At 42.5% G+C, this 12,900-nt stretch overlaps 1 protein-coding gene and 3 non-coding genes across 4 annotated transcripts in view; 3 read left to right on the top strand and 1 right to left on the bottom strand.

Moving 5' to 3' along the window:
- Positions 1 to 3,765: 3,765 nt before the first annotated feature.
- On the top strand, positions 3,766 to 3,838 carry TRNAT-UGU. Its single transcript has one exon. It is a non-coding gene; the product is annotated as a tRNA-Thr (tRNA).
- A 2,126-nt stretch (positions 3,839 to 5,964) lies between these two features.
- LOC122941043 (gastrula zinc finger protein XlCGF66.1-like) overlaps positions 5,965 to 12,900 on the bottom strand; it is a 31,473-nt gene continuing 24,537 nt past the window's right edge. Inside the window, exon 6 of the mRNA XM_044298032.1 lies at positions 5,965 to 6,088. Within this exon, the coding sequence (XP_044153967.1) occupies positions 6,063 to 6,088 (26 nt within the window). The 3' untranslated portion in view covers positions 5,965 to 6,062. The remainder of the gene's footprint in view (positions 6,089 to 12,900) is intronic.
- TRNAT-UGU lies at positions 7,680 to 7,752 on the top strand. Its single transcript has one exon. It is a non-coding gene; the product is annotated as a tRNA-Thr (tRNA).
- Positions 10,792 to 10,864, top strand: TRNAT-UGU. Its single transcript has one exon. It is a non-coding gene; the product is annotated as a tRNA-Thr (tRNA).

The following is a 12,900-nucleotide window of genomic DNA, read 5'->3' as shown; positions in this document are numbered from 1 at the left end:
AATGTCCTGTCAGAATGGACCTTCAGTGCAGCAGCAGGCATTGTCACTGACAAAAGAAGTCGCCTCGATCAAAAAAGTGTTGATTACCTCACCTTCATTAAGATGAATGAGGCATGGATCCTGAAGGGACTGACAGTGGGGAATACGTTTGACTAACAAAAGGCCTGATGACATGCCTTGGCCTCAAAATGGTCCCCACGCTGCTGTATTTAATGTTTGCATACCGGATGACTTTTGTGAATTCTCCGCCACCAACTAGGGTTCAAGCTGCAATGTTTTAGTCACCTTTCTGCCTGGAAAACATCAATTTTTCTACAACAGCGGCTGCAACAATACCAAATTTTTCTGGCCTCTAGTGCTGCACTGTGGCTGCAAAAACAAAACAAAAGGCACATACATGTGTCAATTCCCCTTCGTGATCGGTACCTTGTTGTGGTGAAGGGGCTTGCGTATCACAATGAAGCGATCATCACCTCTATGAGTGTGTTGGCAATGTTGCCACACCCCAGTTAAGGCCATTGCTTCATTATGATCAGACTAAAAGCGATCGGCTGGATAATTTTTCATAGAAAAAATGTTTGTTTTTGTTTTTTAAGTTGTATGGGTTTTTAATACATTAAATAAACTTGTTTTAATAATGTTATACCAGGTTTATGTTATGCTGGGGTTGTGGCCAATCTGAGATTCCGTTTTGCTTTCACCCCCGTGATGGCTCTTCTTTGGCCCTCGGGAGCTCTACAAGTCCCCCTACCTGTGAAGATATCTTACCTGACCAATGCTGTAGATGTTTCTCCGCCTTACAGGTGTTTGTTAGAGTATTCCCCTCCCCAAGCTACCCGACTCATAGTCTTTTACCATGCATTTTATTTTCATATTCAAATGTCTTCGTTTTCCTATTTGTATTGTCCTTTTCTCCCTCTTCCTTTGCTCTCCTCACCTGTGTTGGGCATATGTATTGATTATCATTACCTTTGTATTCCAATATGGCATCTGTTGTAGTTGCATCACTGAACGCTAGAGGTCTGAATGAGCCACGCAAGCGCTCACAAGTCATCTCACTTCTCCGCAAAGACAAAGCTGCAATCGTGTTCATTTAGGAATCACATTTCAAGACAGACAAGGTACCACACCTCCCTTCCAAACAATATTCCCACTCTTTCCATAGCACATATTCCTTTGCCAGCAGAGGCGTTAGCATAGCGATTCATAAACAAATCCCCTTTAAACACACAGCGGTTATAGTTGATCCTGAAGGCGGATACATTTTTGTCAAGGGTACAATTGCAGCTACCCAAGTCACGCTTGCAAACTTTTGGCTCATTCAAACTCTCAAAATGCTCTCCTCTATTAAGGAAGGAATTATTATACTGGGCAGAGACTTTAACCTCCCTTTGGAACCCACACTGGACTCGTCTACTAAATGTTCTCGCATCTCTTATAAACTGCTGGGCAGACTCGGGAGGGCTCTAAATGACCTACAAGTAACAGATGTATAAAGGACTTTAAATCCTTCCACACTAGATTATACTTTCTTTTCACATACTAGTACCACTTATCATAGATTAGACAACCTTTTCCCATCATTCCCCCACCTAAATGCTATAAAATCAGCAAAGATAGGGAATATAACGCTGTCCGACCATGCCCCAATCTTTCTTGCCATGACCTTGGGTAACCTCCCCCAGAGGGAATGGAACTGGCGTCTCAATGAGACATTTATTGCGGATCTGTCTCAGATAGATTTTTTCAGGGGCTCCTTACTGGAATACTTTAAGTTTAACTCCACCCCTCAAATATCCCCTCTATCTTGTGGGAAGCCCAAAAATCAGTGATTCGAGGGGAACTCATAGCCCTTGTGTGACAGTCACGTACAGTACACACAGGGGGGAGGATGGTGACCACTGCGGTCCACCCTCACCCCTGGCCCTGCCTACTTGCCTCGCAAGTCCTAATGACAGGAGACAACTAAACGGCAGTCCCTAACTTAGGATATGTGCTGGGAAGACAGACAAGACAAATAACGGAACGTGAACGGACCGGGAAAATACCTAGAGAGCTACGCAGTACTAAGGAATGAGCAGAGAATAGTCAGGAAAAGCTGAGGTCAAATACCAGGAGAGAAACGAAGTACAACAGGAGTCCGCAAAGAATCGTCAGGTGGAAGCCGGGGTCAGGATACCAGGAGAGATGCGCAGTACAGGAGGAGCAGGCAAAGGATCGTCAGGAAAATGGATCAGGTAGTATTCAGTAGTCCAAAAAATAGCCAGGAACCTAGAATTAACAGGCAACCTGTGGCCAGCAGGCTGGCTGTATTTATAGTGGGGTCTGAGGGTGATGTGTCGAGCACCGAGTGATCAGCTCAGCGCTCAAGGCAGACCTAGGAGCAGGGAGCCTCCCAGCTAGCAAAGCCGCCCTGGGAACGAGGTCAAACACAGATCCCCCTCTCAAAGTCCTTCAGTTTTCTCTTCTCATGTTTTACCTTTGGCCATGGATCATCACATGTCAAGTAGCACTCGCATTATACACGGTCGCCGCTTGGTTTGCTTAGTATATCTCCAAGTGACCTGCCTTTCCATCAAAATTGTACTTATCTTTTCAATTGTTGTACTTGTACTTAACATCATGTAAACGTTGCACAACCGACGACCTAACATTTAGATGTTCATGACTTACCTTTGGTTTTCCCATTTTGTATATCTTTGCTTACAACCCATTTCTCATAAAAAAGAGATTTATCACAATTTGGGACACATAAGTGACGAACATGGAGAGCGGTTCCATAAAGATATTTCTACATGGAGAACAGGCATCAAGGCCGCTGGAATCCCAACATGATGGGGGACTACTGCTGGTTTTTGCAACGGGAAAATATGACCGTTCACAAACGCAAAAGCAGGTGCCTGAAGCCCTTTTAACAGTACTGGGCCTTGCTCAAGTAAGACTTAAACTGAAAAACAAGACTTTTTGAAATGTTATTCCATTACATTTTCATACACTGTTTACTACGCAAATTTTGATGTAGATCAGGTAGTTGTTGGAGTAAAACTAGTTCTGTTCAAAATTATTCAATGCTTTCCAAGTGCTTAATTCATGTAGGCATACTTATGCATAGCAAAATTTAGTGACGTGTTACAACAATTCTGACTTCGGATTTGTATCTGCACACTCGATTTAGTAAAGGACAAATGTTTTTTGCCCAGTAGAAGACGAAAAGTTTTTTTTTGTTGCATGGTGAATTGTTTATTAATGTCTCTCCTGAGTTTTCTGAACCTCACTGTTCTGAATGAAGACTGCTCACAGAAAATAAGGATAAATAAAGCAGGGGAACAATCCAGAAAAATCACAGAAGAGAAATACCCCTAAAATTTTACTTTTACTAGATGCATTTAAGATTTGAACACAAAAAAACCTAAATAAATTGTAAATAATCAATCTAAAATCATAATCATAGAAACATGCCCACGTTAGGATACAAATGGTGCACGTATATATAAACAGATAAGCGGAACAACGAAGACAGTATCAGGGTAAAGTATACTTCAACCAAAGCAAGGCAACAGCAATAGCCATCACCACTAGCTCAACCAGTTTCACATCCTGTCCATGACATTGTATTTGCACATGGATCAGTGCTGCCCTTGATATATTTCCCCTGGGCAGCTGTAATTTGCAAATGCTTCTTGTAAATGGATGTAATTGTGCCTCTATTTCTCAGCATGGACAGTAGATGTCACACTCACCAGTCACAAAGTAAAATGTATAACTGGCTCCATAGCTCAGTGGTTAGAGCACTGGTCTTGTAAACCAGGGGTCGTGAGTTCAATTCTCACTGGGGCCTCACCTATATTTTGAATTATATTATGGCAGTGTAACATTGCTGTATAGTGCCACAATGTTAGATAAAGAAGACACGTTTCACACATTTGTGAATGATAAAGGATAACTGTCATATTTTCATAAAAACATCTATTTTAGGGCTCTTTCACATCTGTGTTCTTTTCTTCCGGCATAGAGTTCCGTCGTCGGGGCTCTATGCCGGAAGAATACTGATCAGGATTATCATTCTGAATGGAGAGAAATCCGTTCAGGATGAATCAGGATGTCTTCAGTTCAGGACCGGAACGTTTTTTGGCCGGAGAAAATACCGCAGCATGAAAAATCCTGAAGACTTGCCGCAAGGCCGGATCCGGAATTAATGCCCATTGAAAGGCATTGATCCGGATCCGGCCTTAAGCTAAACGTCGTTTCGGCGCATTGCCGGATCCGACCTTTAGCTTTTTCTGAATGGTTACCATGGCTGCCGGGACGCTAAAGTCCTGGCAGCCATGGTAAAGTGTAGTGGGGAGCGGGGGAGCAGTATACTTACCGTCCGTGCGGCTCCCCGGGCGCTCCAGAGTGACGTCAGGGTGCCCCACGCACATGGATGACGTGATCGCATGGCACGTCATCCATGCGCATGGGGCGCTCTGATGTCATTCTGGAGCGCCCCGGGAGCCGCACGGACTGTAAGTATACTTCTCCCCCGCTCCCCACTACTACTATGGCAGCCAGGACTTTAATAGCGTCCTGGGTGCCATAGTAACACTGAACGCATTTTGAAGACGGATCCGTCTTCAAATGCTTTCAGTTCACTTGCGTTTTTCCGGATCCAGCGTGTAATTCCGGCAAATGGATCCGGACAACGCAAGTGTGAAAGAGGCCTTAGCATATGTTACTGCTTTAGCAGCATTATGCATAAAGCAATCTTTAGTTTCTTCACTTACAACAGTTTTCCTTGAGTTTTCCCCTTAGTTATGGCTGTTTTGAATCCTACATTATGAGGATCTTCTCAAGATGGCTCCTCTGCCAGTTCTCTGAGGCCAAAACTGCATTCCTTCAGGTCACATACAAACTTGTTGTAGCCACCAGCTTCCTGCCAGCCAATCAGATTGGATTACTGAGAGACACGCCTCCTCACTCTGAAGCCATAATGCAGGTATGCAGTGTGAAGGACCGCCCCTCTGTCTTCCTATCCGGAGACAGATAAGCCATAGCAACGGTCTTTTAAGGCAGCGTAAAGGGACAGGAGACATTAATGAAAACTGTTATTATAATGTAATTACAGATCTTTTGGCAATCATTGACAGACTAACTCGGGTATACATGCCTAGCTCTAATATACTAGCAAATAAAAATATGACAGTATCTTTTAAGCTCTGATCATATCTGTAATGGAAGCTCCTTCTGGAGCATTCAGCACAGATTGTCACATTTAATGCAGCATGCAACGCATGCGATGGACCCCATTATAACACACAAAGCATTGATGTCTGATTGGGTGACGGATCTGTCACATGTTAAATTCCATTTTTCAGCTCCTAAGACAGAACAGAATAGAATTCATTCACTTCAGTGGAAGCAGCACTGCAGTAACCAATCCACAATGGACGGAGCTGTGTAGTTCTGGTGTCAGAGCGTCTGCAGAACGCTGACCGTGAGAGTGTGGGATGTCAGACAACCCCCTCCAATCAGATAGTGATGGCCTATCCTGAGAAGAGGCCATCACATTTAAAGGATTGGGCAACCCCTTTAAGTTGTCCTCAACTGCCGCATTAGACCTTTCTTGTTACAGCATGTTCCTCTACCACTGGGCCACAGATCATCTGGTACTGGTCCGCGGGGAGTGCCGGTGTTGAACGGCGAGGACAAGCACTTTTGGCTCCTGTGTCCCGTCGTTTAGCCTCACAGTCTATGAGGCAGTGCTAAGGTCCAGAATACACATTGTGTATTAAGTGTTTTAGCACGGTCTGCGTGTCCGTGTTTTTAGCACGGATGCATGCTCTATTTTGTCTGTTCACTGATCCATTACGCCCATTATAGTCTATGGGTCCGTGAAATGTTTCACGGACCATTAGGAAGAGATGCTTTGAAAATTATTTTTCAGCTGTGCAGGGTCAGTGAAACATGGATGGCACACGGACAGCACAAAACGGACACACGGACCCAACATGGATAGCTTCACGGATGCATCACTGACCACCTTCTCACGGATTTGAGCACGGGCACGGATGTGTGAACGAGGCTTAACACAGGGAGCCGGGGCAGCAGGCTGGAAGAACAAAACAAAAAAATGAAGAGTTAAAACAGTTTTAAGGCCAGGGCTACATAGCAATGTACAGTGCCTTGAGAAACCATTCATACCCCTTGAACTGTTCTACGTTTTTTCACATTACACCCAAATGTATTTTGGGGGGATTTTATGTGCTAAGCCAACACAAAGTACCGTATTTTTCGCCCTATAAGACGCACCGGCCCATAAGACGCACCTGGGTTTTTGGGGAGGAAAATAAGAAAAAAAATTTTTTTAACCAAAAAGGTGTGCTGTGTGTTTGGTGGGTTTGGAACTAATGGTGGTCTGTGGATGGCACTATTACTGGGGATCTGTGGATGACGGACACTGTTATGGGGGGGATCTGTGGATGACGGACACTGTTATGGGGGGGATCTGTGGATGACGGACACTGTTACGGGGGGGATCTGTGGATGACGGACACTGTTACGGGGGGGATCTGTGGATGACGGACACTGTTACAGGGGGATCTGTGGATGACGGACACTGTTACAGGGGGATCTGTGGATGACGGACACTGTTACAGGGGGATCTGTGGATGACGGACACTGTTACAAATATAAGATGTTATATTGATTTATTGGTTATTAAACATGCCCCCTCAGTCCTATTACTACCTTATATCCTAATCGCATCTGTAGAATTCAGGCAGGCCATGCGGGCGGCCGGCGCGTCCCTCAGTGACGTCACTTGCCTGCGCCGCCTGCTTCATTCATAAAGTAGGCGGCGCAGGCACATGACAAGACTTGCTGCTGCCCGCCCGGCCTGCATGAATTCTACAGATGCGATTAGGATATAAGGTAGTAATACGACTGAGGGGGCATGTTTAATAACCAATAAATGATTATCACATCTTAAATTACTATACCGGAGCGGCGGGGCGGGGATACCACACTGACTGCACCGCCCCGCCGCTATTGCCGGCCCCCAGCTCCTCCTCCCAGTCCCTCCCCGAGTCCCCGCTCGCATCTACATCGCAGCTTGCGATGTAAAAAACGGCAAGCATTCGCCCCATAAGACGCAGGGGCATTTCTCCCCCGTTTTGGGGGAAGAAAAAGTGCGTCTTATGGGGCGAAAAATACGGTATGTGTGAAGTGAAAAGAAAATGATATATGGTTTTCGAATTTTTTTATACATAAAATCTGGAAAGTGTGATGTGCGTTTGTATTCAGCCCCCATGAGTCATTACTTTGTAGGACCACCTTTCACTGTAATTATTACGGCCATGTCTCTACCAGCTTTGCACATCTAGAGGCTGACATTTTTGCCCATTCTTCTTTGCAAAATAGCTCAAGCTCAGTCAGAATGGATGGGGTCTGTGAACAGCAATTTTCAAGTCTTTCCACAGATTTTAAATGGGATTTAGGGCTGGACCTTGACTGGGTCATTCTAACCCATGAATGTGCTTTGATATAAACCATATGCCAAATATGAATATAATCCCCTGTCCACAGGTTCTGCTTCATCCAGGACGCCTCTGAGGGAGTGTTTTTGTTTGTAGCCTTACCTGCATTTCTAAGCATGGACAGTAGATGTCACACTCACCAGTCAAAAAGTAAAAGGTGTAACTGGCTCCATAGCTCAGTGGTTAGAGCACTGGTCTTGTAAACCAGGGGTCGCGAGTTCAATTCTCGCTGGGGCCTGATCTATGTTTTGACTGATATTATAGCAGTATTACAGTGCAGTATGTTACATCATTTAATGTGAGCACATATGAAGAACACATATACTGTATATACACAGTTTCAATTGTAAATATCATACATGTGTAAATGTTAAGTGCTGTTCATATATGTGCTGAAGGCTCCTTCTGATTGTTACATTTGGTGGAAAAATGATGATTACACTTACTAGTAATCAGATTTTCCAGACCTTATAACAACAACACAGAAAGAGGATCCCCCAGGGAGAGAAACCCTACAGAATAAAAAGCGCCTCAGTGGTTTACAGAGTATGAGAGTGACTCTGAATGAAGTTAATACATAAAAAAGGTAAGATTTTTTTTACTGCTACACCCGGATGCAAAAACAGGATCCACAAAGGAAAACCCACGAGGGAATAAAGATGGGTGCTGTCGTGGGGTCAGGAAAATCCAATTACCGGTAAGTGTAATCAAAAATTTTCCCTCCCCCACGACAGCACCTCAGTGCTCTCCTTGTCTGGACTGTCAGTTTAGGTGGTAGGCTTCCAGGTGTGCCATACTTCTTCCATTTTCGGATGATGGATTGAATAGTGCTCCGTGAAATGCTCAGAGCTTGAATAATCTTTATAACCTAACACTACTTTACACTTTTCCACAACTTTTTCCATGACCTGTCTTATGTGTTCCTTGGTTTTCATGATGTTCAGTAACAAACCTCTGAAGCCTTCACAGAACAGCTGTAGTTATTACACCCAGGTGGACTCTATTTACTAATTAGGTGACCTCTGAAGGCATTGATTTTATTGAGAAGTATTATAATACAGGGAGCTGAATACAAATGCAGGCCATACTTTTCAGATATTTATTAAACATTTTGAAAACCATGTATCATTTTCTTTTCACTTCACACATACTAGTTACTTTGTGTTGGTCTATCATATAGAATCTCAATAAAAATACATTTTAGTTTGTGGGTGTAACATAAAGCTCAAGGAGTATGAATACCTTTTCAAGGCACTGTAAGATTCCATTGATGTCACACTACTACATTAGTGAAAGTGGTTGTATTGCGAGACACAAGGTGCTGCGACTCTAACCAACCATTCAGCAGAATTCTAAATTCAGTTGTGTAGACACAGGCATGGAGCCAAAAACTTAGCTCCATAAAGTGTATTTTATTTCTTTTATAATCTTTATATTGAAATCTAGTATTAAGCTTTGCAGTGCTATCCAAAGAAATGACTGCTTACAAGTAGTGCACCAATGATAAGAAACTTACCTAGCTTGTTTTCCCTGCAGATGGACTCTTTGCTGCATTATTCATTTTACCGCCCTCTTCTGAGTCATTTTGTTGACATTTCTCAAGATCCAAGAAGCTGCACTGTCTCAGCTTTGAGTGCATTACGATATATCGGATTAATGATGATCGAGTTGAATTTTTTTGGGTGCACTGGAAACATGCAGCTAGTTTGCATCCAGTATGGTTCCTTCTGTGAATAATTAGGTTTCAACTCTCAGCAAACCTTTTCTACACTTGTGCAGTCTACACATTCAAATGGATTCTTACATTCATGGATTCTTACATAGTCTTCAAGTTGAGACTTTCTTAGAAAATATTGTCCACATTGTGAACACTGGAGAGCTTTTTGCAACTTTTTAAGTTGGTCTTTTTTTTACGTTCTTTGAGTTGAACCAGGACCATATTTCAAAGAACAATGTTCCACTCTGGTCTTCCTAACTTCATGAGGGACACTGTACTTTCATTAAACTTTTGACATGTCATAGGGACATACTAAGTTTAGGTTGGTGGGGGTCTGAGCACTGAGACCCCCAACGAGCTCTAGAACAAGGGGAGAGAAGCACTTGCTTAGCACATTCTCTCTCATCACAGCAGGACAGAAAGTGAGATGGACTCAATAGAAAGTCTATAATCCAGTCTCACACGGCAAGGAGAGATCGCTAAGCAAGTGCTTCTATCCACTCGTTCTAGTGATTAATTGGGGTCCTTTTGATATGTACCTATGACATATCAAAAGTTTAATTAAAGTTAGAGACCCTTTCATAGTCCATGTTGTGCTTGTAACACACACCTGACTCTGAGAATTAACATTTGTATTGCTCTGCTTCTTTTCCATCCCTTGAAACTGGCTCCTTCTGGCTCTGAGGACAATAAAGGGGACATCCCATGGAAAATATTTTACATTTTTTAAACTATCACCTGTATCCGAATGCTTTAGGAATTGCATGTAACTAAAAAAAAATTGTAATCTGAGCTGCTGTTAACCTGCGATTTCTGAGGCTGGTGACTCGGGTGAACTTATCCTCCTCCTGGGGCGGTCCGCATGTGAGCCAATTTCTTTGTAGCACTTGATGGTTTTTGTGACTGCACCTGGGGACACTTTCAAAGTTTTCCCAATTTTTCGGACTGACTGACCTTCATTTCTTAAAGTAATGATGGCCATTCGTTTTTCTTTACTTAGCTGCTTTTTTCTTGCCATAATACAAATTCTAACAGTCTATTCAGTAGGACTATCAGCTGTGTATCCACCTGACTTCTCCACAACGCAACTGATGGTCCCAACCCCATTTATAAGGCAAGAAATCCCACTTATTAAACCTGAGAGGGCACACCTGTGAAGTGAAAACCATTTCAGGTGACTATCTCTTGAAGCTCATCAGGAGAATGCCAAGAGTGTGCAAAACAGTAATCAAAGCAAAAGGTGGCTACTTTGAAGAACCTAGAATATGACATACAGTACATGCTCAGTTCCATCATTCAACTGCAACCAGCTGCAGCAGAAAGGATACGCCTCCTTAGAAAGTGCATGCCCCTAAACTGAAGGAGGGAAGGTTGTGGTCAGAAATGGACGTTGTATTTGCTGGAGTATATCACAACACATTGATCAATGCTGCCCTTGACACGTTTCCTTTGAGCAGCTGTAACTAGTTCTTGTGAATGGGTAGAATTATGCCTTACCTGCATTTCTAAGCATGGACAGTAGATGTCACACTCACCAGTCAGAAAGTGAAAGGTATAACTGGCTCCATAGCTCAGTGGTTAGAGCACTGGTCTTGTAAACCAGGGGTCGCGAGTTCAATTCTCGCTGGGGCCTCACCTATATTTTAAATTATATTATGGCAGTGTGACATTGCTGTATAGTGCCACAATGTTACATAATTGTGTGCACACATAAAGAAGACACATACACATTTGTGAATGTTCAGATCTGTTCTTATCTGTAATGGAGGCTCCTTCTGGAGCCTTCAGCACAGATTGTCACTAAATGTGACAATCACTAAATGTGACAATCATCCAAAAAGGATAATTACACTTAAAGGTAATCAGATTTTCTGGACCTTACAACAGCAAGAGAGGATCCCACCAGGAGTGGAACCCTACAGAATAAAAAGATGGCGCCTCAGTGGTCTATAGACTATGGGTGGGACCACCAACTGTAAAAACCTTTCTGCCAAAAGAAGGTTCAGAAGAACCGAGATCAGGATGATAGTGATTAACCCCTTCCCAACCAGCACCGTACATGCATAGCACAGGGCAGGTTTTTTAAGACGGCGCCTGCACGCGAGCACAGCGGCGTCATAGCTGCTTCTGGGTGCCTGCTGTTTTAAACAGTAGATACCTGGGTCAATAACATTAATCGCACACATTTAACCCCTCAGATGGAATCTGAGAGCACAAAAACCCCAGAAGCATGCACTCTCGGGCATGCACCAGCTCCCCCTAGCGGAGACTGGGGGAGCCGTATAGTGTGTGCAGCAGCAGCCTCGGTCCTCTTGAATGATCCAAGGCTGCCGCACATAGGTTCCCATGAAGATCCTGCCTATGGCAGGGCTCCATAAGAACACGGCGTAAGACTCATATACACCAATGCTAATGCATTGGGGTCCATGAGAGAAGCAATCCAATGATTGTTTGTTCAAGTTCCCTAGGGAAACTGTAACAAAAAAAAAAAGTTTGAATATATATATATATATATATATATATATATATATTTTTTTTAAACTATGTCAAATCAACCCGTTTCCCCAAAATCAAAATAATTATAAAAAATAAATATCATGGGCATTGCCGCATGCAAAAATGCCATACTATTAACCCCTTAGGGACCGGCCTCATTTTCACCTTAAGGACCAGGCAATTTTTTGCAAATCTGACCAGTGTCACTTTATGTGGTGATAACTTTAAAACGCTTTGACTTATCCAGGCTATTCTGAGATATTTTTTTCATCAAATATTGTACTTCATGACACTGGTAAAATGAAGTCAAAGAAATACCAAATTTGCCAAAAATTTGGAAAAATTAGCAAATTTCCAAGTTTCAATTTCTTTTTACGGTATTCACCTGAGGGGTTAGGTCATGTGATTTTTTTATAGAGCAAGTTATTACGGACACGGCGATACCTAATATGTATACTTTTTTTATTTATGTAAGTTTTACACTATAATAATAATATCATTTTTGAAAAAAATAAAATAAAATCATGTTTTAGTGTCTCCATATTCTGAGAGCCATAGTTTTTTCAGCTTTTGGGCGATTATCTTAGGTAGCGTCTCATTTTTTGCAGGATGAGATGTTGGTTTGATTGGCACTATTTTGGGGTGCATATGACTTTTTGATCGCTTGCTATTACACTTTTTGTGATGTAAGGTGACCAAAAAATACGATACCTAATATGTATACTTTTTTATTTATTTATGTAAGTTTTACACAATAACGGCTTTTTTAAAACCCCAAAAATGTTTTAGCATCTCCATATTCAGAGCCATAGTTTTTTTATTTTTTGGGCTATTGTCTCAGGTAGGGGCTCATTTTTTGCGGGATGACGTGACGGCTAGATTGGTACTATTTTGGTGGGCATATGCCTTTTTGATCGCTTGCTGCTGTACTTTTTGTGATGTAAGGTGACAATTTTTTTTTTATGTAGCACAGTTTTTATTTTTTACGGTGTTCATCTGAGGGGTTAGGTCATGTCATATGCTTATAGAGCCGGTCGATATGGACGCGGAGATACCTAATATGTATACTTTTTTTCCCACCTATTATTTATCAATTTTTTTTAACTTTATTTGGGGAAAATGAAGTTTTTGTTTATTTTAACGTAAAACTTTTAATTTTGGGGGGAAAAACCT

Source organism: Bufo gargarizans, chromosome 6 (assembly GCF_014858855.1).
Source record: "Bufo gargarizans isolate SCDJY-AF-19 chromosome 6, ASM1485885v1, whole genome shotgun sequence".
Classification (NCBI taxonomy): Eukaryota; Metazoa; Chordata; class Amphibia; order Anura; family Bufonidae; genus Bufo; species Bufo gargarizans.
The sequence above is the reverse complement of the archived record's forward strand: the minus strand, read 5'-3'. Positions and strand labels throughout refer to the sequence as shown.